The sequence below is a fragment of the Branchiostoma lanceolatum genome, chromosome 18, assembly GCF_035083965.1.
Source record: "Branchiostoma lanceolatum isolate klBraLanc5 chromosome 18, klBraLanc5.hap2, whole genome shotgun sequence".
Taxonomy (NCBI): Eukaryota; Metazoa; Chordata; class Leptocardii; order Amphioxiformes; family Branchiostomatidae; genus Branchiostoma; species Branchiostoma lanceolatum.
In genome coordinates, this window is record NC_089739.1 from 6,923,988 (window position 1) to 6,951,458 (window position 27,471).

Here is a 27,471-nt window from a genome sequence, read left to right on the forward strand (position 1 = left end):
GCAATCTTTAGGTAGCATGTGACAAAAGGAAGAAGAGACAGAGAAACTGGCTGTTTTTTAGTTTTTCTACGAATGTTTCCTTTCTCTACAAGCGACCACGACGATACGAAACGGTCAGAACAGCCCTAGCCTCGCTAATAATCACCGGGCCGCGGTGAGAAGTTTGCCGGGCTGCTTGCATCACGCGTCCGGCCACGATTTATTTATTCCACGATGGACAAGAAGTTCACCAAGGACAAGCCCAACCCTCTGGCGAAGGCGGGCCTTCTCTCCAAGGTGTTCTTTTGGTAAGCAGACTCAGTGATAGACTATATCCATTATACTTTCTTATGAATGTGTGATATTTCAAAAATTATGTGTGATATCCAACGTATTACCTATAAACGGTACGGCCATCTCGGGTCTTAGCCTCTACCAGACTCCACATGTCCCAAACTGTACTCCCAGGCCGGCAAACTCCTCTAGCATGTTATTATCTGTCTTTCTTGCAAATCTATACTCTTTCCCGCGACCTGTGGAGCCTGGTAGAGACTAGGTTCTTCTTGCCATATTACGTTATATCCGCCCGTAACGTTATGACTTGTCATGTTACTTAACGTTACGCAATGCTAAAAGGTTACTCAAGTTGGATAAGTTTTGTAAACAGTCAACGTCACGTTTCAGACAAAATCCGCTGTCTGTCGCCAGTGACGTTAGTGCTTGAGTTAAACTTTAATATGTTATTATTATGTACTCTCCAAGCAGAGGTTGGTGAGGAAGATTGTCACCTTCTATCATGTCCTAATCATTTTCTTATCATCTGCTAAATGAGTATGCTAACTCTAATAACCCCAACTTCAACTAGTCCTTACCAGATTTACATATGTTGATAGAAAAATATTAGAAATTGGCCAAATAGACGCCTCCATACCTTTACAGTCTGACTGTCACGGTTAACATGACAAAGAACCGAGGAGGTGTAATCAAATTGACAAAGGCCGGGGGGGACAAAGTAGAACCGTAGGTTGTATCAAGGAGTTTTAATCAATTTTCTACTATTTTTCATCCAATCTACATGATCTATTCAGTTTGGTAGAATCTAAAGCCTAACCCTAATTCTCACTCAACTCTTGAACTAGTCTAAGTACTCTAACCCTTATTCTAACCGTAACCTGCGTAATCCTAGGCCTGGAGCCAAACTGTACAAGCGTTGCGATACCCATTTAAATTATTTGACACATTTTCACTTCAAGTGCCTGAACTTATTGTGTAAAGAAATAACCAGAAACCTGATGTGGAGTATCTTCTTCTTCTTCATGATATTACATTCAATCAATCTTTACTGCCAGGTGTTGGCAGAAGAACAATGTCCCTGAAAACGACAATGGTACCTGTAATTAGGATGGTACCAGGTGTCTTCAGGAGAACAATACCCTGTGATATAGTTAAGCGAGGCTAAACACTGAAAATTCTATCCTGTGAATTGAGGACATGTTTTAAGCCTATGTTTCTTAAAGTAAGTCAATGGGTACTAGTATGCAGCCATAAATAAGTATTATCAACATGATTTGAGCTAGAGAGTAGAAGGAGTTTGCCTGCCAAAAAAGGAGCAGAAAAAACAAAAGTGTGTGTAATTATATGAAATTAGGTCACACTGACAGGTGTGTATTAGAAGAAGAATTAACGATGATGTTCCACCCTCAAAGTGTCAGGTAAACTTTGCCTGTGTATTGGAAGAAAGATATTGGGGATGTGTATTGGCACTCTCATTTGAACTCTTCTTGAACATTTGAATAGAGCAAAGAGGTTTACTGATTTTAAAGACATCTGATTGTTGTCTTATTTGCATACTGTTACTTGCATTACTATTAGGTGGCTGAATCCTTTGTTCAAGACAGGCTACAAGAGAACCCTACAGGAAGATGACATGTTCAATGTCCTGTACGATGACAGCTCACAGAAACAAACAGAGGATCTTGAAAGGTAAGAACTTCCAAAAAAGTCATGTGGAACTTTCTCTTATTCTTGGTTAGACTTGGTCAAACTTTTGTTGTTAAGTCAAAATTGCTCAAGAAGACCACTTCGGGTCTATGAGATGACTATGAACGGATGGTCACTCAGGATACTCATTCTAAATGCTTGTGTCAGTGGGAAAAATTATACACTTGACATATAACTTAAAGGGACCACCAAAAAGTGGCCAGGTGGTCCTTATGTAGAAGTGGTCACTTATACTAGCTATACAGGTTTGACTGTAAATTTATATCAATGACCAGGTGGTCTTTATGTACATGTAGAGATGGTTACCGGTACTTGTACAGATTTGACTGTACATTGTATTAGAAGTACATTTTGAAGTATTCAGGTTTTTTGTTTTTTCTAATGATAATATAAGCTTGATTTTATTTTTGTTGACTTGATCCAGAGAGTGGCAGAAGGAGCTGGACCAGGCTAAAGACTCCCCCAAGCGACCGCCCAGCCTGAGAAGGGCCCTGTTCAGGGTGTTTGGTGCCAAGTATCTACTGTTGGGACTGTGTACACTGTTAGTGGTAGGTATATCATGATGCACTAGCAAATGATGACAACTATCTTACTTATCTTAGATAGCATGAAACTTCATGGGAGTTGGTAAATTACGTTACGGAGGAATTTACTGTTAAATGCCAACTGAAGAAATTGAATTAGCCAGACTTTTCAACTTAAAATCGCTCAGTCCGCTTTCAGATTTTATGCACGTGTGACATCAGCACTGGGTCAAAGGTTGTTGGAAGTCAATATCACCCCCCGTCCTGGTTGAAAGAAGGTCGATGCGCCATGATGTAGATGGCCTCCTTTACTCCTCTCACATCAATTTCTCGCTGCTGAGGCATATTGCTGATGTCACAACATTAGATGAGTGCCAAACCTGACCTCCAATTCTCCAAGTATACTATTACACCATTTCCACCTTACATCCTGGCAGGCTGCTACTCTGCAGACTCACACCAAGACAAACAAACAAAAAAACAAAAAAGTCAACTAATTACGATACCTCTGTTTTCCTAGAGGTAAAGTAACATCAATATATGACTATATTTTTGCCATCTTGTGTTGCAGGAAGCTACCAGAACCACTCAGCCTATTGTCCTAGCCTGGCTGATTGACTATTTCTCCCCCGAGAGCACAGTGACCACGACAAAGGCCTACATGTACGCCCTGATCATCAGCGCCGGCGCCCTGGCTCAGACTGTTCTACACCACCCATACATGTATGTGCTCATGCAGCAAGGATGGAGGATGAGGGTAGCTTGTTGTGGGCTCATCTTTAGAAAGGTACATATTGCAGGGAAGGTTCATCACCTTAAAATCTAATACTTCACCTTTTTGACCCTAGACTAATGTTATAAGTGTACAAGACCTCATACCTCTGAAACATTTCTAGTGAATTTCTTGTTTTGTTCATCCAAGGAGGTTGATTTGGTTCATCTTTGTAATTTACAATTTCTCACTTGTTCTGTCTTTTTTTCCCACTGGCTATCATAAGGCAATAGACATGCATATAGCAGGAAATTGAAGACCAATAATGAGATGACATTTTCTGGGACTTTTTCGGGACCTTTGACCTAACTTCCTGTCATCAGTAGTTTGATATATTGTCAACTTTGTATAACTGTATATACACAGCCTTATGCTTCTTTTATCATTTATGTACATATGTAAATTCTGTGGTGTTCATATGTGCCATGTAGTTTCGTCCAGTCAGTTTGGACCACAGGAAGAGTAGCTAATTGTGGATCCCAATAAACTCAAAATCAGCATCCCCTACAAACCTATCACGTGGAAACCAGCCCACTGGGGAACCTCAAATTTGACTACTGTAAGATGCAGAAATGTTTATATGTTATCTTCTCTATATGTTTTATTACAATTTTATGTTGGTCTAACCAAGGTGGTCTAACAATTATCTCATGTTTGTTGTCCAGGCTTTAAAGCTAAACAACTCTGCCTTAATGAAGAGCAACACTGGACAAATAGTCAACCTCATGTCCAACGATGTCAACAGGTTTGATCAGGTATGTTTCTCCTTGAAAAGTGAAAGATCATGAAATAGCCTAGAAAAATCTTATTGGGATAATACTAACTTCATTTCTCCACAATATATTTGGTACAACATACATGTATGATGTTTATGAGGACAACATATGGTATAACTTCTGTAAATCAACCCAAGGAAATGATCTATAAATCTACAAATCAAAGACTCAGTATTGGATAAAACCAATGCATATACTTGTACACTCTTTTGCAGAATTTCTAATATCGTAGGGTACTCTCTAACATTTGCAATGCATGATGTAAGAATTACAACGGTTAACCAAAACATTGATGCATCACTGATGAAAGACAGTGGATGCTGTCTGAAACGCTGGCCGTTTCCAAAATTTATCCAGTAGCTTGAGTAACTATTACCTTATGCATCTTCTTATCTGAATGTCTAAATTTCATCGATGTAGACTGAATGTTTTGTTGTTGTTGTTCAGGGCTTCATGTTCTTTAACTACCTGTGGATTGGACCGTTGGAGATCCTAACAGTGACCGTACTGCTGTACAGAGACTTGGGGCCTTCCTGTATGGCTGGGTTGGGCTTTATGCTGGTTCAGCTGGCTCTATCAAGTGCCATCGGAAAACTCTTCTCTAAGTACAGGTAAAGAGATAGAGGTAGTACTGTAGTAACACTTGTTAGACTGTGTTCAGTTGGCTGAAAAAAGGAAAAGATCTTTTTTTCAGTACTGTAATCAAAAACACCATTTTTATTTTCCTGTGCCTAACCACTAGGCAACTAGTGCTTCAAAATGCCACACCAATTTGATTTCTTGGTTACCAGATTTTTTTTTTTTTTTAGCCAAAAAAGAATCATGAAAACAGAAGGCTGGGGTGAAAACTTGCACCTGACCCTGTTCACTTCTTGAAATTGTGTGCACCAAAGTAAAAACATTCCTCTGAGATTCTGTTTTCATGTTGATTTTCTGATGTAGCATTTTTTTTTAAATCCATTAACCAAGAAATTAAAATGGTGTGGCCTTAAGTATTGTAAATTTCACTCTCTTGCTCAATTTAAATTTTGTTGTTCACCTTTGTTGTTGGTGCCTAGTGACACATAGGGCAGCAAGTTTTCTTGCTGTTTCAGTAGTCAGCGTACAGTATAGTTTTTTTACAGGGAGGCGTTGCTAGCCCTTCCCCTTTGGTATGCTCGAGGCACCTATCGAACACAGGAGCCCTATTTTACGTCCCTTCTGAAAGACAGGTGTAGCCCCAACCAAGATGCCCTTCCCAGGGTTTGAACCTGAGGTTACCGTGATCTCCCAGTTACCAGCTAATTGGAACCAAGAGCTCAACTGTGAGGCTGCTTCCATGGCCAATTGAGCTACAGAAATATCCCTTAATGAAGTTTTTATTCTACTCCATCTCTAGGAGCCAGACAGCTCACAGAACGGACAGCCGCATCAGGACCATGAGTGAGATAATTTCCGCCATGAGGGTCATCAAGATGTACACCTGGGAGAAACCATTCAGTGAGATGGTGGCCAAGCTCAGAAAGTAAGTACATCCGATCCTGTTTCTGTCTGTATCTGTATAGCCGGTATAACCGACCTTCAGCATAACACACCAATGCTTTTGTATCTATATACCAGTAGCCGGTATAACTGCCCTTCACCGTAACACCTTGAGGAGAGCCACACCTCAATCACGTTGAAGAACCCAACACACTTATCGAAAAGAGTAGGGGTCCTTCCCGGTGTGTGTGGATCATTTGTATGCACTTATTCGTTTGTATGTATGTATGTAGTAGACCTTACGAAAGTCGCTGTGCTTTTGTTGTGTCAATAAAGATCTCTCTCTATAAATTTGTCCGGATATGCAGCTTGTACTCAGTACAAACCTGGTGTGTTACGCCAAACAAATACAAACAAACAAACAAACAAACACACCAGCTCCACAGGCATACGATGTTGCAGCAGCTGGTTATACTTAGTATTGAACGATCTGTCACATTTAACCTTTGCACATCTAGCTGTAAGCGTTATTTAAAGCTATCTAATGAGGATGTCCCTACAGTACTGTACTTGGTGGCACATGTACTTGTAAGTTGTAAGTCATGCTTTTAAGTACCAGAGTTATCAGCCAAGGATTGATGTGTTCAAAAATTCTTATTTTCCGAGAACCATAGTAGAATGGAACTCGTTGTCATCAAGTACTGTAGGAGCATCTTCACTAAGTAGCTTTAAAGAACGGTTGCAGTCAGATATGCAAAAACTAGGTGCAACAGACCGTTCGGTGTAATATAACAAGCTGCTGCTGCGCCGTGTGTCTGCGAAGCTGGTGTGTTACGCCAAATGGCGGTTGTACCGGCTATATAGGTACAGATACAGAAGTTCATGTGCAAAGCATCTAAAGGTTCATTCAACTTTAGACTTCATGCTTGTTTAAACTTTTCCAACTGTTGTATGTCAATATTTACTCATTGATATCCTGCTTACACTCATCTGTGTGCTGATCAAAGTCTAGTGATCAAACTAAAGTCCGAAGGACACAAACTTCTGTGAAATAATTGGTGTTTGCGGTGTCGGCTAAAGTGTTTGATACCCTCTTTACCTGGAATAACATCCTTAAAACCTCATTCGTAGCTCTTAGACAACGACATCACTGAGACAGAATTCAAAACCTGTTTCCTTATAAGCTGTTTTCATTTATGTCCATTTATATTCTGACAAAGAGAGCAGTTTGCCTGTTTATACAATCTCTTGCTGGCTGAGGTTAATGACCTCTAGGGGGCAGTAGCACAGACAGGACATAAATTGTAGACAAGATGCAAAGCTTAAGTTGCGGGAAATGACTTCCATCTGTGTCAGTAAAAAGCAAAATGCAACAACTGCTCTCCTCTTGATGGGTGCGTGCCCCCCCTCCAGACCCCCCCCTGCCGATACGTATCCCGTGCTTGGCACCCTCCCCCCCCATCCTGCTCTATATTTCTGAGGACATCCCATGTTTTTATTTCCCCCAAACTGCAGACACGAGATCCAGGTGGTGGTAAAGACAGCGATGTGTTATCATTTACGATTCCTTCACACATACGTTCTGTGAATCACTTGCCACCACCGCGAAGTTAAAGTTCAGTGAAAATGTCCATTTTCCTACAATTACACCATGAAATTTTGCTACCGTGAAGATGTGAAGTGAATTGCAGTATTTTATTTCCCGGGAATTGCAGGCACGAGATCCAGGTGGTGGTAAAGGCAGCAATGTGTCGCGGCCTGAACATGGCGCTGTCGTCCGTCTCGCTACGGATGGTCGTCTTCTTCACCTTCGTCACCTTCGCCCTGACAGAGAACAACCTGACCGCGGGAGTCATCTTCAAGTCCATCGGCCTGTACAACATCCTACAGCTGGCCGTCTCCACGTTTATACCGCTGGCCGTCGCACAGGTGTCCGAGTCTCTAGTCTCCATCAGGAGGATACAGGTAGAACAAGAGTGCGAAGATCTCACGACTTGTATATTACTGTAATTCTTGTTTCTTTCACTGTAACTTTATGTTCACTGTTTTCACGGTCACCTTTGTACCGTGAACTTATCATCACTGTGAAAAACCTGTAATTATTTATGATCCCTTCACACATCCGTAAATCACTTGCCGCCACCGTGAGGTTAAAGTTCAGTGAAAATGTCCATTTTCCTTAAACCGTGAAATTTTGCTACCGTGAAGATAAAGTGAATTACAGTATCTTGTTTGATTGTATGCAAATAAGGTTTTGAGTACTTAGAGGCCAGTAAAGACAGGTGATATAAGTTTGTTCACGGACTAAACTGCACATGTGCAGTGAGATGCATTGTGGGTACTATGTCAAAGTTCAAGGCCCATGAGACATAAACAAAACACCTGGACAATGTCATGCATTGATGATAATGATAAGCATGGTCTGTACAAGAACTGTGTACAAGTTAAGGGCATTCACCTTTGACATATTACCAACAATGCATCTCTCTCTACAGCAATAAATTTTTGCTTCAAAGAGGTACTACAGTCACAATGTGAAGTCTAAGATACAAGCTACGATATAAATGAGGCATGTCAAAAACATAAGGAGTAGGATGTAAAAATGTAAATAAAGATTGGGAAGCACATTCCTTCACTAGATGATAATGACTTGAGGCCACACCAATTTAATTTTGAAAATAAAAATCCTTTAACCAAGAAATTAAATTGGTGTGGCCTAATGTGAATTTTGTCCTCAGGAGTTCTTACTGTTGGAGGAGGTTGATGATCCGAAGAACTCAAGCACAAATGGTGTCATCTCTGTCACATCACCGCAGAACGCAGGCTGTAGTGTCATTCTGGACAAGGTCAAGGCCAAGTGGGCAGGGGTAAGGAACCGAAACAAAAACCTTGTGCAATGGAGGACATGTCAATTCATTATATAAGTAACAAGTTGCCACAAATTGAATAGTTGTGTAAGATGTTACAGGTCAATTTTTCTTACACTAGATTTTGGTCTTTAGACTTTTTACATGATGTGTTCCTTAGAATCATAATAAAATATGTTAAACTTTGTATTTACAATTTGTGATAACATGACATTGTCTTATAGTAATTTGTGATAGCAAGATGTCCAAATTTTGTTTCCTTTTTACAGGATAGCGAACAGTTAACTCTGAAGAACATCAGTTTGAAACTAAAACCAGGTCAGCTGCTGGCAGTTATTGGACCTGTGGGGTCAGGGAAGGTGAGTTTCTAACACTTAGAATAAAGTTCATCTAGTTATACCCGTCGATACGAATGAGTGTAAAATAGGTCTTGCTCATTGCAAACCTGTGAGTTCTCCTTCATACATGTTGTACATTGATGAATTCAAATTGGTTTCAGAGGTACACATGGTGAAATGTAATTGGTACTCGACACTACAACCCAGTATGTGTGGGGGAACTTTGTCATGTGAAATGTGTAATTTTGCCTTTTGGGTCTGATTCAAGATCTAAATGTGACATTTTCTTTTTGTTCTCTCCAGTCTTCATTGCTCAGTACAGTGCTCCAAGAGTTGCCAGTGATGTCAGGAGAGGTCAAAGTTCACGGCAAGGTCGGCTACGCGTCCCAGCAACCCTGGGTGTTCTCTGGTACTGTACGACAAAATATCCTGTTTGGACGCCCTTATAAGGAGGAAGAGTACCAGAAAACCGTCCAAGCTTGTGCTCTGAAGAAGGTAACGAAGAAACTGAATGATCCTCAATTGATTTGATTATCAGTCACTTAGTTTAAGAAAGATTCAACACTTAGAACAAAGGGTTGTTACCTGTATCCTAATTAGCAGCCTCACCTCACAGTTGAGCTCCTGGCTCCAAGTACATTGTAGTTGGTAACCTGGTTCAAATCCCGGGATAGGACATCATGGTTGGGTCTACATCAATTTTTCAGAAGGGACGTAAAAATATTTTTTTGTCTATTCTTCCCCAGGACTTGGAGCTCCTGCCCCATGGTGACATGACACTGGTGGGAGACAGAGGTGTGACACTTAGTGGTGGGCAGAAAGCTAGAATCAACCTGGCAAGGTATGTTTGACTCTGTTCATTATCACTTGCCAATATCACCAGTGCAATGGCTAGGTTAAAGAGTGGACTTACCTTCCATTTAGAAGGACGGTTGTTCAAACCCCAGCTGGGTCATACCAACGTATGTCTGTTGTCTTATGAGAGCCAATGGGAAAAATGCATCCGACAAAATAAGTGAGAAATTCAAAGTAAGGCATAAAACAAGAATTTTGCAAAAATCAGAACTATCTTGCAGAGGTACTAGTTTGAGATTTTCTATTTATTGTTTTTGATACTGAGACAGGGGAAAATGTTTGTTTGTTGTTGTTCCCTTTAGAACTGTGTACCATGACGCGGATGTTTATCTGCTTGACGACCCCCTCAGTGCTGTGGATGCAGAAGTTGGGAGGCACCTGTTTAACAGGTATCTTATAGTTTTTTAACCAATCGTATTATAGTTAGTTTCTTATCCTTTCTAGGTGAGTTAGAAGTGTATGCAAATTGCATCATAGGAATGTGCAGTACTTTGGCAATATGTATGGTATTGGAGCAAGGTTTGTTTTCATTATCATTTTTACCTCAGAGTTTATGAAAAATGCAGAGTATGATTATGTTTTCGTCAGTGTCTGTGTGTGTGTACTTCCAGTTGTTATCATGATAACTCAAGAAGACTTAAATGGATTGATTTGATATTTGGTATGTGGGTAGGTCTTGATGGGACCTCAAAACAATTAGATGGCGGGCCCTGTAGTGGCTTGTTTCAGTACTGCGGTGCAAATTCCAGTTTCAATATCTTGTCTTCAGGACATGCTGTGGTAACAATTTTTGAGTGTTAGATAGCTCTTGTGCACATGAAGAAGCCAGATAAGTTTTGACCTTCTAGCTGGTTGTTCAGATTGTTGAACTGGTTTCTACTTTTCAAATTTCATATGAGTTTAAGGTTGTTTTGCTCCTGTTCAGATGTATCCAGGGAGCGTTAGTGAACAAGCCCCGTATCCTGGTGACTCATCAGTTACAGTATGTACAGGAGGCAGACCAGATACTGGTGCTGCTGGAGGTGAGAAACTAAATTACATTTATATACCATAATGATATCTGTATAAAATACAGCACAGTGTATTCCGTATCTCCCAGGGTAGCAGCCTGACCACAGGTAGGATAGCCAGACATCCGTGAAAACACACATTTCAATGCGAAATTTGCCGGGAGTTAAGAAAAGTTGGTGTCCTCGAACAAAAAATTGTAACAGTCCCAATTCCTTGGGACTGTTACAATTTTTTGTTCGAGGACACCAACTTTTCTTAACTCCCGGCAAATTTCGCATCCAGTATTCAAATTTTCGACAGCAGCACACTCAAACTGTAGTCTATGTATTCCATGGAAGCCCATGTGATCAAGGAGAAGCCTGTCCGGAAAACCCACATCAAACGTTTTCGAGGCCCAGGTATGACATAAAAATGGGTACCTGACTTCAGTTGGGGAGGTAAAAGGCAGTGGAAGGAGAGGGATGGGCTCCACCTTCCTACATCGTGCCCTATAGACACAGTGGATAAAGTAAAAAAATGTCAATACTGGTGAATATTTTGCTCTCCCAGGGTGAGCAAGTAGCACTCGGGACGTACAGTGAACTTCTCCAGTCAGGGATTGACTTTGCCAAGATGATGGCAACAGAGGAGGAGGAGGAAGAGGAGGAAGAGGGACGGAAAGGGAACCATCGACTGTCCAGGGGCACACCTCGGAGACGAGTCCGCTCGAGAACCTTCTCAGAAACTTTAAGTGCCAAGTCTGCAGAGTCAGATGCTGAAGAAGAGGTTTGTTTGTCTATTTGTTTGCTTGTTGGTTTTACGGAATTCAGTAACTAAGAAACTTACAAATTGTACAGAGTGTATACGAACTTTACAGAATTTATCCGATCCTTACTAATTTGTTGGACCGGCGCCTGGCTAGCACGGATTCTCAGTCTCGCCCTGCTAGTTGATCTAAATTACCTCGATGTCGCCTAATAAGCCAGCATTAGTGCAGGTTGAGGTTTGTGGTGTTAATGATAAGCAGGTTTGGATAGCCCTAAAGTTATTTAAAGCAAGAAGAAATGGAAGTCCATTGTCCGCCATCTTGAATTTGCCGCTCATGTCATGACCCAGGGGCTGGTCCAACAAATTAGTAAGGATCATAACTATGTACTCCGTAAAACTCGTAATACTATGTATTCCATGACATTTGCATGAATTACGTAAAATTCTTGATTAATGTTTCTTAGTAGTGGGTTGTATGAATTTGTTAAGATTGGTATGTTTCTTACTAGTAGTGCATTGTATGAATTCCGTAAAATTTGTTTGAATTCCGTAAAATTTGTTTGTATTTCCGTAAAACTTGTATGAATACTAAGGCACCCCTGATCACTGAATAATCAATTACAGCTAAATTTTTCCCCACTTGCCTGAACTACAAGCCTTAGGATATTTTGTACCCATTGTCCCACTCCCTAGGATACATCTGTTCCTCTGTTGGAAGAAGAAGACAGGATGACAGGCTCGGTGGGGTGGAGCGTGTATAAAGACTACTTCAAAGCCGGTGTGGGTGTTCTGGGATGTCTGTGTGCCGTACTGGTGAACTGTTCCTACATCGTGATCTACTTACTATCTGACTGGTGGCTGGCATATTGGTAAGCATGCATGATATACTGTAAATGCAGAAATGTTCCTGGTAGTTTTATGTCCGCGTAATTCGCGGTGAACTATTTAACGCAAACTTAAAACCACCACGAAATGTGTTTCAATTATGCAACTGTAGCGCTACTATTGTTTCACACGCGAACTTAAAACCACCGCTAACAATCCAGTTTCTCTCTACCGCGAAATTAAATCCCCGCAAACATTTCTGTGTTTACAGTATTTGATTTTTTTAGAACTGCAAGTAAATGTCTGGGAATCGTATTTCTTAACTCTACAAAACAAACCGAGTAACAGAAAGTATGCAGCACAGCAAGTTGCAATTTGTGAGTTGTTTTCGGATTTAAACTTAAAGGAGACAACTAAACTCCAGAAAGGAGTGTTATGCTGTTTGATGCTCGCAGGACTATTGGGTATTTGAATTTAACATTTACTTTGAAGTAGTATGCGTTTTTTACTTCCTAATAATTTATTGGAAAATAACACGCCCTTCTGGAGTTCAGTTCTTCTCAAGGTAGAAGGGAGAAATTGAGATCATTCTTCCTTCATCCCCAAAACCATTCTTTTTTTGGGGGGGATTTCTCTTCAGGGCGGAACATGAAGAGGAGTATCGTGCCGCACTCCACAGCTGGTCGTCTTCCAGAAATGGCCACAATGTAACGTTCCTGAACAGTTCCAACGTTGGAGACTACGCAAAGACAACAGCAGAACCAATGGGCCTTTCTATAACTCCCCCCGACACAAACTTCTATATCTACATCTTCGCCGCCCTGACAGCTGGGTCCCTGTTGTTGAGTCTAGTCAGAACGTGGCATCTTTTCTTCATCACGGTCCAGTCTTCGAAAAACCTCCATAACGACATGTTCAATGCAATCATCAGGGCTCCAATCAAGTTCTTTGACACAAATCCTGTCGGTGAGTGCATCAGCTGCATGTCAACTCTTCTGTTTATTTTGAATTATTGCAATGATAGTTGACAGAACTTATGGCTATTCCCTAGACCCCGTTCATACCAGGCTTTGCGAATCTGGATTGACCCAGGCACAGGATTTATAATGAATTAGTCTTCTAATTTGGCATGGACGCCAAGGTGTTTATTTCAGTGGCAAGAAAATGCATGTATCTGACTTGTAATATTACCTGACACAATTAAGAAATGTATATTAAGTATAAGGAGACAAGACATGCGTGATAGCTACTCATCAATAAATCATTCTTGTACTTTGTCTTTCCCAGGGCGAATCTTGAATCGTTTCTCTAAAGACATCGGACAGCTAGATGACATGTTTCCTTGGACCTTCGCTGACTTTATTGAGGTAATCTTTGAAAATGTAGCTATCAACACTGACTTTACATGAGATCATAAGGCAAGATCTGTATCTGTAAAGCCAGTATAAGAACCCCATGGGGTAACACACCAGCCTAGCAGGCATGCATCATGGCAGCAGCTGGTTATAGTACACTGAACAACCTGTCATACCATGCACCCGTATCTCAGTATAGCCAGTATAACTGCCAATATATACATTTTACATCTGACTTTTTTATAATATCATCTTCCATGATTTCCAAATTTCATACCCAATTGCAAGCTATGTCTGTATGCAGTAAACTATGTGTTCGAAAGAAAACTTGCTTTAATTTTGCATCTATTTTAGCTGTTACTCCATGAATATTTTGCATCATATAATTATCTATCAGTGACTATGAAACCATTCTTGTGTTTTTCAGGGGTTTCTAGCCATCCTTGGAATCATAGTTCTGGCTGGTATCATCAACCCCTGGGTGTTCCTCCCCACCCTGCCCCTGCTGCTACTGTTCATTTACATCCGGAGGTACTACCTCAGCACATCCAGGGACATCAAACGGCTCGAGGGAACAAGTAGGTTATGTCTTTTGTTCCGCACAACCAGTTAACCGCCTTTAGGTGTAACACACCAGTTTTGAACAGTAAAAACAAGCTGCGTAAGACCAGACAGTAAGGTTTGAAGGTCCCCCTAATCTTTTTGATGAGTGTGGTGGGTTCTTTAACATGCTTGAGGTGTGGATCTCCTCAAACACAGGACCCACGGCTTTACAAATGTACATGTGCATCCCATTATAGAGGACATCCCTAACTGATGCTACATTGTGTAGGTTTTCATTTTCACCTACTAAGTAAAGTGAGGAAATAGTTGTCCACCATCCTACAAGGCCTGTGGACCATGTACATGTAGTACCATGTAAATGTAGTACCAACCTGTTTTGCCAGGGGGCACTAATACCCTGTGTTGTTTTCCAGCCCGTAGCCCAGTGTTCTCCCACCTGTCAGCCACCCTACAAGGCCTATGGACCATCTACATGTAGTACCATCCTTCATGCCAGGGGACGCTGATACCCTGTGTTGTTTTCCAGCCCGTAGCCCAGTGTTCTCCCACCTGTCAGCCACCCTACAAGGCCTGTGGACCATGTACATGCTGTACCAACCTGTTTTACCAGGGGGCACTAATATTCTGTGTTGTTTTCCAGCCCGTAGCCCAGTGTTCTCCCACCTGTCAGCCACCCTACAAGGCCTGTGGACCATCCGAGCGTTCGGTGCCCAGCAGAGTTTCCGTCAGGAGTTTGACGCCCACCAGGACCTGCACTCCGAGGCCTGGTTCCTGTTCCTGGCCTGTACCCGCTGGATGGCCATCAGGATCGACTTCCTCGCCTCCCTCTTTGTGACAGCTGTGACAGTCTGTAGTGTGCCTGCTTCACAAGGTGGGCGTTTTCTACAACCAAGTCTTAAAAGATCCCTTCCTTCCTTTCCTCCTTCATCCTCTCTTCCTTAGTTCCTTAATTCCTCCCTCGCTCCTCCTTCCGTTTTTCCTTCCTTCCTTCCTTCCTTCCTTCCTTCCTTCCTTCCTTCCTTCCTTCCTTCCTTCCTTCCTTCCTTCCTTCCTTCCTTCCTTCCTTCCTTCCTTCCTTCCTTCCTTCCTTCCTTCCTTCCTTCCTTCCTTCCTTCCTTCCTTCCTTCCTTCCTGCCTTCCTGCCTTCCTGCCTTCCTGCCTTCCTGCCTTCCTTCCTTCCTTCCTTCCTGCCTTCCTTCCTGCCTTCCTTCCTGCCTTCCTTCCTGCCTTCCTTCCTGCCTTCCTTCCTGCCTTCCTTCCTGCCTTCCTTCCTGCCTTCCTTCCTGCCTTCCTTCCTGCCTTCCTTCCTGCCTTCCTTCCTTTCTAGAAGCAACTAAGACCAGACAAAGTGTGGTTACCGTAGTAATAAAGGTAACAACAAAAGTAAGCTATCAGGTATGGTCAAACATGATTTGGAGACAGTAATATTACATCTTTATACATTTGTAGAAGCTTCCTTAAGGTACATTTGAGGAGTTATAATCATTATCAGTAGAAGCTTTGATAGTTGTTTGTGCTTGTTCCTGCAGCCCTAGATGGAGGTCTGGTGGGCCTGTCGGTGACGTACGCGATCATGTTGACAGGGTTCTTCCAGTGGGTGGTACGGCAGAGCGCTGAGGTGGAGAATCTGGTACGAAGTGTTCCTGAGTTTGGAAAACTTTATCTTAAAGGTAGATTTGATGGGGTGAAAAAGTCTGGCGTGATAAAAGTAGTCCCAAAGCGTAGGGGCAGCGGACTGTTTTCCACTGTGTCTAGGGCACAGTGTTGGAAGGCATGCAAAACCCTCTCCTCTCACCGCTTTTTACTTCCCCAACCGAAGTCAGATTACCCATTTAATTGGTACACTTGGGTGGAGTGAGGAACGTCATGTAAAGTGCCTTTCCCAAGGACACAAGGTGTAGCCAGGAAAGCCAGGAATCAACGTCGCTTGTCTTCTTACCTAGCCACACAGCCATTTGATGCCACAAACTGAGATAACCTTTCTGATATGTTTACCCACCAGATGACATCAGCAGAGAGAGTTGTGACCTACACCAGGCTGGAGTCTGAAGCCCAGCTAACGACCGGTACAAAACCTCCCCGGAACTGGCCTCAGCATGGTGGCATTGAACTGGAGGCCGCGTCCTTCTCCTACTCTGAAGACGGACCCGACGTTCTCAAGAAACTGTGTGCCATAATACGCCCACAGGAAAAGGTTGGGATAGAATACATGTACTAGGAAAATTGATGCAGCTGTGTTTCTGATAATGATCCTGACAAAATTAGGGTCAGTAGGTATTTTAGATTTGCAGCAAAGTGATCCAATACAGTTTATACAACTGAAATGCATCAAGACAGTGGTATTTTCGACATCAGATTTTAATTGTACTGAACGATATTGTACAAACACAATTTTCTATTGCAACAAAGGACTACATTTTAGAAAACCACATTTTCATCACTTAGGTTTGGCAGGTTTTTGCTAAGGCCTTACCATGTATGTCATTGTTTAATTCTATATAATAATAACCTATGATGTAGATGTAGGCTCTAACTAATATTGATTGTTTTTAGGAGGAAGATTTTCTAACATTGGTCAATTTCTCGACACTTTTTTCCCCAGATTGGCATAGTAGGTCGGACGGGTGCGGGGAAGAGCTCCCTGATGCAGATGTTGTTCAGGATGGCGGAGCCGCGTGGAACTGTCAGGATCGACGGCGTGGATGTGACTAAAATCGGACTCCACGACTTGAGGAAGAAAATCTCTGTCATTCCCCAGGACCCCGTCCTGTTCTCTGGTTCCCTCAGGAGGAACTTAGATCCCTTCAACGACTTCACAGACCTGCAACTTTGGAGTGCCATAGAGGAGGTAATATAGCCACAATCCATCATATTCCAGCTTCAGTCTGCTCTGATTGCTTCACTTCTAGCATTAATCAATATTATAGATACTCGTATTGATATTTTCTTGAAATCTAAGCAAGAGCTGTAATTGGCTTTGAGTTGCACATTCCTGTGTTATGGAATCAAACAGGATTTTGTAGTTCTTTTTGAAATTGTTGCAAATTTGCTATGTTTAGGTAAGATATATTTCTAGGCCCATGATGCTGGATGCACAATATCAATGCACCTTTGTGCACCCAAAATTGGAGCCATGCATTCTGTGCTTAATCTCCGTAAAATCTCTGTTTGTAGGTCCAATTAAAACAGGCTGTGAACGAGTTGCAAGGAAAGCTTGAATCCGAGATGGCCGAATCTGGGACTAACTTCAGTGTGGGCCAGAGGCAGCTGGTGTGTCTAGCCAGGGCCCTCCTCAGGAAAAACAGGATTCTTGTCATCGATGAGGCAACTGCAAATGTAGACCCAAGGTATGAAGATCATTTGAACATCATTGGTTGAAACCATCAGTAGATTGATCCACCATAACTACCATTTACTTTTTCAGTGGTTTCATTTCACAGTAGAAGGAAAAAGTGTTCTAAATCCGCCTGTAGTACAGTGGGTCATGCAAACAAGACATATGCACAGTGTCTTGAATTTGGGTTATAGATGTCATGGTCATGAAAACTGTGTAAATCAAACTGTGAATGTTTTTTAAAGAGTTACTGTTGCAATAGATTTTCCTTAAGACGCTTTTAATAAAACTTTTTGTTGTTGATCTTCTGCTTATAACTATGTTTTGTAACAGTTGATCTTGATCTTATTTTGTATTTTATGCATGGAAACTGTATAAAAGCTTAGTAATACATATTAGCGGTATTTAACTTTTTGTCAATGCAGAACGGACCAGCTTATTCAGGACACCATTCGAGAGAAGTTCAAGAATTGCACCGTGTTAACCATAGCCCACAGACTCAACACTGTCATTGACTCGGATAGGATCATGGTAAGAGCATCGGTCCAATAATGGTTAACTGTTACAGTACATTACTGGGTACTAACCGGGGACTCAGTACCCAGTATAGTTACCTCTATGAAGGTGGTATTGTTTTCGGTGTGTCTGTTTGTTTGTGTTGATGCTTGTCCATAGTTTTTTTAAATACAGTAGAGAGACAGGATGTGACGGGTAAGATGGTGTAACTAGAGACTGGCAGGATGGGAAGGTCGAAATTTTGTACTGTAGCCTTGCAGGAAAACGATGTGATGCTGATGTGAGTAACCCGAGGTCTACATGTCCCAGAAAGGTTCTAGAAAGGTCCCAGAATAGGTTATAAAAGGTTATCTTATCTCCTGTCTTTCATATGCATGTCTATTGCCTTAAGGGAGCTACTGGGAAAATGCATCGGAAGAATCTTGGAGAAATTCACAATAATGAATAAAACATTCAAGTAATTCGCAAAAACTCTAAATATGTCAGAGAGGTATAAGATCTCTGTAAAGTGTTTCATTGATGATTTTGTTTTGAATGTTTGGTTAAAGAAATGTTTCATTCTTTGCGTATTTTGTGTGAACGCAGGTCCTACGGGAGGGCCGTGTACAGGACTTAGGGGAGGCACATGTCCTACTACAGGACAGGGACGGGGTGTTCACAGGGATGGTGGACCAGTCCGGGAAGACTGTAGCAGCAGAGCTCAGAGAGGCAGCAAGGCGGTGTTACATAGAGAAGCATGGCACAGACCAGGTCTCTGAGGATAGCCATGCTGCGCTGACTCTTTCTAATGTGGAATTTTTGACCACTGTTTAAGGTAAAGGTAAAGTGGTCGGACTGAGGGTGTACCATGACTCTTCTTTGTTAGCTAATAAGTGCAATGTGGCTTTGCTACGGCTCACGTTTTTAGCCAAGCACACCGGGTCACCCCTATTCTTCTCAATAAGTGTGTTAGGTTCTTTTAGGTGAAGGTTTGATGCTTGAGGCTTAGCCTTGAAGCTCCATCATACACGGGCCGTTGGCTTTACGTCGCCATACGAAATAACGAATGCGATCCCTTACAACATGTCCGAGCTGGGGCCGACTCTAGGACCACTGTTTAGATTATGATATTGCAAAACACTGAAAAGCTGTTTTCAGAAACAATACATTTGTCACTAAATTTAAAAATGATGACTGTGATAGCCATGCTGCTTTAACTATTTTGTAAATGTGGAATTTTCGACCGATGTTTCCATGTAGTTTATTACAATGAACAGGTGTTTTTACAAAGATGCCACTAAGTAGAAAAGTGATAACTATGTCTTCCCCATTGTAAAATGGTGCCTTGTATGAGTGTTAATTCTTAAATGTTGATGTTGATACAGAAATTGTATCTTGAATTCAAGCTATAGTGATTATACTTTTAATAACATGAAACTTTTTAGGAATCCAGTAGAAAGTATTTCTAAGATTGGAAATTAATCATCTCAAGACATTGTTGCTGGTTTTATAAAAACTATGCTTGTATATTTCTCTTTTGAAACATGAGTTTTGATTTTAGTAAATAATATATGTACCGATGATGTGTTGCACTTTGTCGAGATGCAATAATGCCAAATTACCTCTCTTGTTCTGTGATGTACATGTTGCATGCATAGGGATGAGTGAAAATAGATTTAAGATTTAATGTCTTTTGATGACATTAATGTCTCACAAGTCAAGAAAGGATATGCCATTTGTGATAAATTCTTGATTTGTTTTGGAAATATTCAAAAATGGAAGATGTTGAACATGAAATGATTTCATAGATGATAAAGGGTCAATTGAAAGAATGTTTTCCATGAGAATGCACAGTTTGTGCATTGTGAACACAGATGTTCTGACCCAATTGACAATATGCCTAGAGCATAAAGCCATGATAGTTAGGAATGGTCTTTTATAGTTCACAATTTTGATATGTGCAAAGAGTTTTAGCTAAAATTAGTATGAAGGATACAAAGTAAATGTATACGATAAGGTTAGGATACTCGTAACGCACAATTCTCAGACATTCATGTAGCCAAATTTGAAATTGGGCTTCTCTATGTAGTATGATAGTTTCTGTAGAGAGAAAGTGTTTTAATCAGTTTCTACTTTGCGTTTATGATAGGTGTAAAGAGTTTTAGCTTTAGTACGAAGGATACTAAGTAAATGTAGAAGATAAGCTTGGGATGCTTGTAACGCACAATTCTCAGACATTCATGTAACCAAATTTGAAATTGGGCTTTCCTATGTTTACTAGAATGATTCTTGTATAGGGAGGTGTGTTTTTTTCCATTGTTGGTTCTAAGGGTAAGGTTAAAAAAATAAGAATTGAAGATAGTTGTACACAGTTTTGAAACCGATTTATTTGACTAGAAGCTTGGGATGCTTGTAACGCACAATTCTCAGACATTCATGTAGCCAAATTTGAAACTATGTAGTATTATAGTTTTTGCAGAGAGAAGGTGTTTTAGTTTGTACCGGTATTGTTTGTTCTAAGGTTGAGGTTAAAGATAAGAATTGAAGATAGTTGTACACAGTTTTGAAACCGATTTATTTGTATTTGATTGACAGTTTGATTGTTGCACTGATAGACACCACTTACAGAAGAGTTGTTGTCATGTAATGAAGATAGTAACGTCGCAACCAATGTTATATGAGGTACAAATTGTGATCACACCACTAATGATACAGCCCTTGTTGTACAAATATGTTCCTTTAATTTATTGAAGACAAATTCAGTATTATTATTTGGCAATAAATCGTTCATCAGATCGATGTGAAAAGCTTATTGGTGTGAAAGTTTTATTGCCTGTATTACACTAGGTCTTGTAGTAATGAAGACTGTTCTAAATGAACATCTCGATCTGTCAGGGGATCATTTTTTTAAAGTCCCAAATCGTCCCCAAATTAAGTGCCCCAGTAATAATTCTGCAAACAGTCGTTAACCGTTCCCAGACCGGCATTTAATCTTGCTACTACTATTGGAGCATCTCTAAATACACTAAATTAGAATACGCCAGAACGTGCCAGCTGATAGACTTTCAACAGACGCTCTCTTGTGTAAACTTGAATTGGGTGCTGGGCGTCTAGAGTTCACAAGACGATAGAGGAATGTAGCCTATGTCTGACATTTGCCCATGCCATCTCAAATTATTTCATCCATCTACAAACTTTTAAAAGAAATGTATTTCCAATCTTTTATAACAGAAATCAGCAACGCTCAAGGCTGTCGCAATATAAAGCAGTAATTTGACCATATTTGCTGAGCGTTGCAATTCTTTCCTCTCAAACATGCAAGGAGGTTAAGATCCCTTTTTAACCTCTTTGAAAGATGTGCTTACAGGTCTTACACTGGATGGGTTTACACACAAGTTTTCGGAGTCGACTCTGGGCTGTGTGTGAGGAGCTTTGGGCTGCTCAAGTGGAATTTACCAACTAGAAAGCTCTACTGTAGCGGCCTAGGTTCCCCTTTAACAGTCCTGGCATGTGTAGATCGGGCCTCATGATGCCTACATGCTGTTGATGGCGTTCAGCAGCACCCCCTTGTGGTCCTCCACCCACTGGTCCAGGCTCCTGGTGCGCGGGTACAGCTGGCGGGTCAGCTCACCGTCATGGTCGGGGTTACCTGTTAGCAGGGCGGGAATCACATTGTAACATACAATTCTTTGTGTATCAGAGTCCACACCGCCCTCTATCCAGTCAAGTGTAAAATCTGGAAACATGCATTCGCACTGAAGTCGATGGGCTAGAACCGTTTATGTGCCATCGAGAGGGACCAGTGCTTCATGTACTTAAGGTATTTTTAATCTGCAATAACCAAAGTGAAAAGTTTATTTTGATATGTATGATAGCAAGTCTGTATGCGCAGCTTTCTGTCAGAGGTACGAAAAACGGTCCTGGTCCATGGACTACTACAGGTGAACACAATGGTAATGATTCTGTTTGTAAAAACATCATTCTTTGACAATTAAGACAACAAAGATTTTACAAAGAGTTTGCCACCTCCGTGATATTGTTTTAAGCCTCTAGATGGCGGAGTTAACATTGTATTAGCTTCAAAGGTATCTCCCACAGAGGCTCTCTCAGACTCAAAGAACGGAGGTGACAAACGCTTTATAAAACCTAGTGACATAGGACAGCAGACAATCGTCTGTCATTATGGTCTGATGTTCTGGAAATAAAGAGAGGAAGAAGCTTGCTGGAGAATCTGTCGTTCCAGAGTTGGTCTGGAAGTTATTCTGTGAACAGAACACAAGTGACGTGATTCTCATGTTCAGTGTCCGTGTGTGTTATTCTTTGTGACGAATTCTTGTTCAGTACCCTAAAAGAACCCACAGGGCCCGACTATCATCATCCCGTTACATACCCAGGCGCCAGTAGTTGAACATGTCACCGTAGTGCTTCGCTCCGGGGCAAGACAGCTGACTGAACTCTTCCACCGTCATCTGTGAACATTCGGGATAGGTGGATGGATGAATTGGTGCATTGGATGAATGGACACTGTATAATGTATATTCTGTTGCTGTTCACATTGTAGTGCCCACTGGCACAAACTGTGACAAAGGTCAGCAAGTTTCTGTTTCAGTTACAAGCAGGGTGTTTTGTAGCAGGGCTAGGGGGTTGCTATTCCTTCCACTATTGATGACGTCATCGTGAAGTCATAAAAATTTGCATATATTACCGTCTTGCAACAAGGTATTATATTACAAAAGTTCAAAGTCCATAGTTAACTGCAACATATAGTTTGATATACCCTTTGAATTCCTCAGCCGGGGTTTAATGTGATCGAGAGCTCGAGGCACCTCATCGAACACGGCCGGACCCCCATTTACGTCCCTTCCGAAAGACGAGTGCAGCCCCAACCGAGATGCCCTTCCCAGCATTTGGGCCGGGGTCTCCCAGTTAACAACTACATGTAATTGGAACCAAGAGCTCAACTGTGAGGCTGCTACCCGCGTTGAGCTACTGGGACATTCCTATTCTACTTCAAATCCCCGGGAAGGGCATTTCTGTTGGGGCTGCACCCGTCTTTCGGAAGGGACATAAGATGTGCCTCCAACACGATAACTGGAAAGGGGTAGCAAACCCTCCCTGTAAAAATATATGCTGCTACTGAAACAGCAACTTGCTGACCTGTGTGCCACTAGGCAATACAAGGTGAACGTCAAGTTAGCCCCTCGTTAGCCTCTACTAGGCTCTACAGACCGCTGGAAAGAGTAGAAATTGGCCAAATAGACAAATGACATGCCAGTCGAAAGTTATTCGGCCGGGCAAGGTCGCAAGCTGTACTCCCTGGTCTTTCCAGCGTCCTGAGGAGCCTTGTGGAGGCTAGGCCTAGCCCCATTTCAGGCTTCTGGGGCGGCACCGTCGTTCATTTTCTGGGGGAGCGCTGATTCACGATTTCCAACATATCGGGGCCAGGTTCTGCGGGAGAAATCATCGTATGTTGAAAATCGCGAATCAGCGCTCCGCCCAGAAAATAAACGCCGGCGACAGCCAGAAAGCCTGCAAAGGAGGCTAGGCTAGGCCCCACTAACCTCTAACCACTAACAAGACTAACCTTGGTCGGTTTGAACACGTTAGGCGCCAGGTGTTTGGAGAGAATGTCTGCGTGTTGCTGGATGGTGAGTTTGCCTCCGCTGAAGCCGACAGTCCGGCCCAACCACTCCGCCCTGTTCTTGAAGATCTCCCTGACTGCGAAACCCATGTCGGCAACGCTGACGGCGTGCATCGAAGCGCCCTCTATGGCGAATCCTGGATCATGGAGAATTCAGAACAAGACAACAGTCACTGCACCGCTTGATACAATTAAGGCTACGCTGACGCTTTTGTATGGCCCCCTCACAGTGGATATTGAAGATGAAGATTCGGGATCAAAAGTTAATAAGACACGCAATAAGTACTGTAAAGGGGTAAATGTTCGCGGTGGTTTTATGTTCGCGGTTGTCGCAGTGCCCTCTTCAACGCGAACTTAAAAACCCAGCGAACATTTTCCATTTAACAGTAATACCCTGCATAGTACCACCACTAACATGTTCCCTTTTACAGTACTGCAGTTTCAACCGTGAACTTAAAACCACGTACTGTGAACACTCCATTTTCTCCCTACCGCGAAATTCAATCCCCACGAACATTTCTTCTTTTACATTACCTATTTCATAAGTGTTGTCCTCCAGTTTCTTGACGAGGCGGAGCGAGAGGTAGCTCTCGTAGTAGAGGGGGTACTTGACGACGGTAACCGGCAGGCCGATAGTCTTCATGTACTCCTCAACGTGAGCCTTGGAGTCGTACAGCAGACAGGGGAACCCCATGGTCTTCTGCACGGCATCCAGGCTGCTGAACACCACGTGTTCTACACCCGCAGCTTGGGCTGCATCCGCCACAGCCTTACCCTGGGAGGGAGGGATGAATGGATGAATACATGAATGAGGGAAGGAAGGAATGGATCGATGAAGGAGGGAGGGAGGGAAGGAGGGAGGGAGGGAGGGAGGGAGGGAGGGAGGGAGGGAGGGAGGGAGGGAGGGAGGGAGGGAGGGAGGGAGGGAGGGAGGGAGGGAGGGAGGGAGGGAGGGAGGGAGGGAGGGAGGGAGGGAGGGAGGGAGGGAGGGAGGGAGGGAGGGAGGGAGGGAGGGAGGGAGGGAGGGAGGGAGGGAGGGAGGGAGGAAGGAAGGAAGGAAGGAAGGAAGGAAGGAAGGAAGGAAGGAAGGAAGGAAGGAAGGAAGGAAGGAAGGAAGGAAGGAAGGAAGGATGGATGGAGTATTACCTGCTGAATCTCCAGTTGGTAAAAGTCTGGACGTTCAATGAAGTACTGGGTCATCACGAATGTTCCATGAGCGCCCTGGCGAGAAAAGGGGAAAACAAAGAAAGAAACAAACAAACAAAAAGAAAAAAACAGTTTAGAATATAATTGATGCAAGCTTATTTCAACTGTGATGAGGAAAAAATATACTACACACCTTAGGCTGGTTACCGGTGAGCGATAGAATTTACCACATTTCGCAGGATACGTACGACACACTGGAATGCCGAAAACTTTGTAGAAACAACTTACCTTCCGGTTAAAGAACCGTCGGTAAGAAAACGCGGTCAACCGACAAGAAACTCCATGAAACTGCCCGGAACCTAAAACAAACTAACGCTGTAAAGAAACGCTTCATCCAAGGTTACTGAATGTCATGACGTCAATGGCATCCTTGTAGTCACCATTTCATTTTTTTATCAGGATGATTTCTTTCATTGTATCAATGTATTATAAGGACCGCAGGAAGAATAGCTGTTGTAAAAATCCAAATTAAGTCAAAGTCAATGAATTAAGTTTCAGTCAGGGGTAAATACTCTTACCTGCAGTGCCCGAACCAAAGAGAAGGGGTCGTCAAAACTGCCCTCAACGACTTCTGCACCTCTCTCCTGCAGTGCCATAGCCTTGGCGCTAGAGGCGCTCCTTGTCACTATGCGGACTTTGAATTCTGGGTCCGCCAGTAGGGCGCTGGCTACTGGGCCACCCTGCGCACCTGTTTACAACAAAAAAGATGTAGGTTTCACAGGAAAAATGGCTTTACATTAATCTGGCTACGCGGCTTACAATGATCACAGAGATCTCATTGTATATCACATATGCTTGGAGATTGCACAAGCCAGTATGGTTTCAAAAATAAACCGAAAACTCACCAGTCGCTCCGAAAATAGTGATGACTTTCGCCATTGTTTTTAAACTTTGAGTCATATGACTTGTTGTTTTGCAGTTTGTCAGCAAGAATTGTTATCTCCAGCAGGGTCCGATATGGCCGATTGCCAAGTTGCGCCACGCAACCAAAGTTTGTTTGGCGCCACGAACCCGTATGGCCCTATCACACTTGAGTGAGTTGTGCATTAACATTTGGGGGGGGGGGTCAACTCTAAACAACAGGCACTAAATTTCTAGCGAGGTCAACGCCCACAGAGCCGGACTTTTCAAATGCAAACTAGCCAATTAACGCCAAGCTCACGAGGTTCAAGAAGGGATATTTCACACCCATGGCCGCCATTGGCTAATTGTCGGTGACGTTCGGTGACCTGCTAGCAGCCGTATGATTGGACCTCGTTAGAAAATTACTGCCCGACGTTTAGAGTATACGGGGGGGGGGGGGGAGTAAAGTTTGTGGGGAAGAAGTTTTTTTTTAAATTTGACCCACCATTGTGCAGCCTAGTTATTGAAGCAAAGAAATGACTTCTTCGGCTGCAACCAAAAACATATTAATACGCAACTCATGCGGACTTATATATACGTACGCACAAGTGTGAGGAGGACCTTAGTTTCTACTCTCCAAGCAGAGCTAGGGTTTCGGCTGTTTTTTTTATGTGTAGCTACACAACAAAAACGATGACAAAGTAGAAGGCATGACAAAAACGCCTAAAACACATAAAAAAACAGCCAAAACCCTAGCTCTGCTTGGAGAGTACTTAGTTTCAAGCTCGGGCTAGCGCAGCGCACTATATATAGCGCTACTAGTAGTAGTTTCGAGGTGAAGACTGCGAGTGTCGTGCAAGCGGCGCCTACCGCGTTGCAACACCAGATCAGGGCTCGACATGAAGAATGAAATATTGACATATCCCAGTCTGTATACCGTAAACTCCGCTGTCCGAGGCTGTAATGGCCCCTCTCCGTTCTAGGGGCCGGCGCGCATGTTGGGCGGGCCGCTAGAAGCGCGATTTCATCAGGCTACAGAACAGATATCATATTGACCTCCGTTGCAGACTCCGTCCGGCTGTTTTTCAAGTCTTTCAAGTTACCGTTTTCTTATTATATTTTTTTCTTATTGCTGGCCTAAAATGTCAACCTTACCGTGGACTGACTCTCCTGGCCAGGTCATGATTCCCTTTTTTGCCGAATTTTACTATCCGTATGACATGTATGAAGGCCTGATGTCTATATAACCTCCTTGAATCTAGTGACGACATCATGGCTCTCGCAAAATCTGAACGCTGAACAATTCGGACTTTGAAATCTAGTTCCTTCAGTCAGTAGGGCATTGGTCAGTGGACCGCCCTGCGCACTTGTTAAAAGCCAGGAAATTAGATTTCACAGGAAAAATAGCTTTCAGCTAATCAGGCTACATGGCTAATAATGATCACAGAAATCTCATTGTATACGCACATCTGCTTGGAGATTGTATAAGTCAGGATGGTTTGAAAAATCAGTTGAAAACTCACCAGTCGCTCCGAAAACAGTGATGATTTTCGCCATGTTTTTGAACTAGTTAACTGTGAATGCTGACTTGGCAAATCAGGATACAAAGTTCAGGCGCATGGCGAAAGTCTAATCACTGTTTTCGGAGCTCGAGCAAGGATTGTTACCTCCTCTGGGGGGGGGGGGCTGTTTCTGTATGTCTAATGCGATATAACTCAGGATCCTTATGACGCATTTGTTTGAAATTTGGCATCTCGGTAGTTATTCAGGCCCAGATTATGTATGGAGATTTTGGGCACCGTAGCAGTTTTTTCATGTTTTACAGAATTAAAGAACGTCACCCCCCTCTTGAAAATAGTTTGGTACAGTCCAATGGC

At 42.5% G+C, this 27,471-nt stretch overlaps 2 protein-coding genes across 4 annotated transcripts; one reads left to right on the forward strand and one right to left on the reverse strand.

The window, feature by feature from the left end:
* On the forward strand, positions 1–20,711 carry LOC136423815 (ATP-binding cassette sub-family C member 4-like). The gene is made up of 26 exons (XM_066412135.1): positions 1–287; positions 1,852–1,962; positions 2,405–2,528; positions 3,076–3,291; positions 3,942–4,031; positions 4,500–4,663; positions 5,431–5,556; positions 7,229–7,478; positions 8,252–8,380; positions 8,650–8,739; positions 9,022–9,213; positions 9,465–9,559; positions 9,876–9,962; positions 10,499–10,595; positions 11,134–11,349; positions 12,025–12,200; positions 12,797–13,122; positions 13,444–13,523; positions 13,939–14,089; positions 14,716–14,946; positions 15,605–15,705; positions 16,078–16,269; positions 16,678–16,923; positions 17,250–17,422; positions 17,835–17,940; positions 18,511–20,711. Exons 1-26 carry the CDS (start codon positions 214–216, stop codon positions 18,736–18,738), a joined length of 4,071 nt encoding a protein of 1,356 aa, XP_066268232.1. The 5' UTR covers positions 1–213; the 3' UTR covers positions 18,739–20,711.
* LOC136423816 (nmrA-like family domain-containing protein 1) lies at positions 20,463–27,151 on the reverse strand. Of its 3 annotated transcripts, none has more exons than XM_066412137.1 (7): positions 27,118–27,151; positions 25,270–25,439; positions 24,692–24,766; positions 24,080–24,320; positions 23,489–23,682; positions 22,295–22,373; positions 20,463–21,553 (listed from the first exon to the last, which is right to left on the reverse strand). In XM_066412137.1, exons 1-7 carry the CDS (start codon positions 27,149–27,151, stop codon positions 21,438–21,440), a joined length of 909 nt encoding a protein of 302 aa, XP_066268234.1. In that variant the 3' UTR covers positions 20,463–21,437. The 3 variants fall into 3 exon arrangements, with proteins under 3 accessions (XP_066268234.1, XP_066268233.1, XP_066268235.1); XM_066412136.1 differs by lacking the exon at positions 27,118–27,151 and adding an exon at positions 25,597–25,688; XM_066412138.1 differs by lacking the exons at positions 22,295–22,373; positions 27,118–27,151 and adding an exon at positions 25,597–25,703.
* Positions 27,152–27,471: the final 320 nt, after the last annotated feature.

Bases quoted from the DNA above. Each gene is read 5' to 3' on its own strand.
- LOC136423815 (XM_066412135.1), top strand. From the start codon at position 214: ATGGACAAGAAGTTCACCAAGGACAAGCCCAACCCTCTGGCGAAGGCG. The intron at 10,596-11,133 runs GTGAGAAACTAA...TTGCTCTCCCAG, and splicing joins AGATACTGGTGCTGCTGGAG to GGTGAGCAAGTAGCACTCGG. The intron at 16,270-16,677 runs GTTGGGATAGAA...TTTTTTCCCCAG, and splicing joins TAATACGCCCACAGGAAAAG to ATTGGCATAGTAGGTCGGAC.
- LOC136423816 (XM_066412136.1), bottom strand. From the start codon at position 25,651: ATGACTCAAAGTTTAAAAACAATGGCGAAAGTCATCACTATTTTCGGA. The intron at 23,683-24,079 runs GTAATGTAAAAG...TCCATGATCCAG, and splicing joins GGACAACACTTATGAAATAG to GATTCGCCATAGAGGGCGCT. The intron at 21,554-22,294 runs GTATGTAACGGG...CCCTGCTAACAG, and splicing joins GTTCAACTACTGGCGCCTGG to GTAACCCCGACCATGACGGT.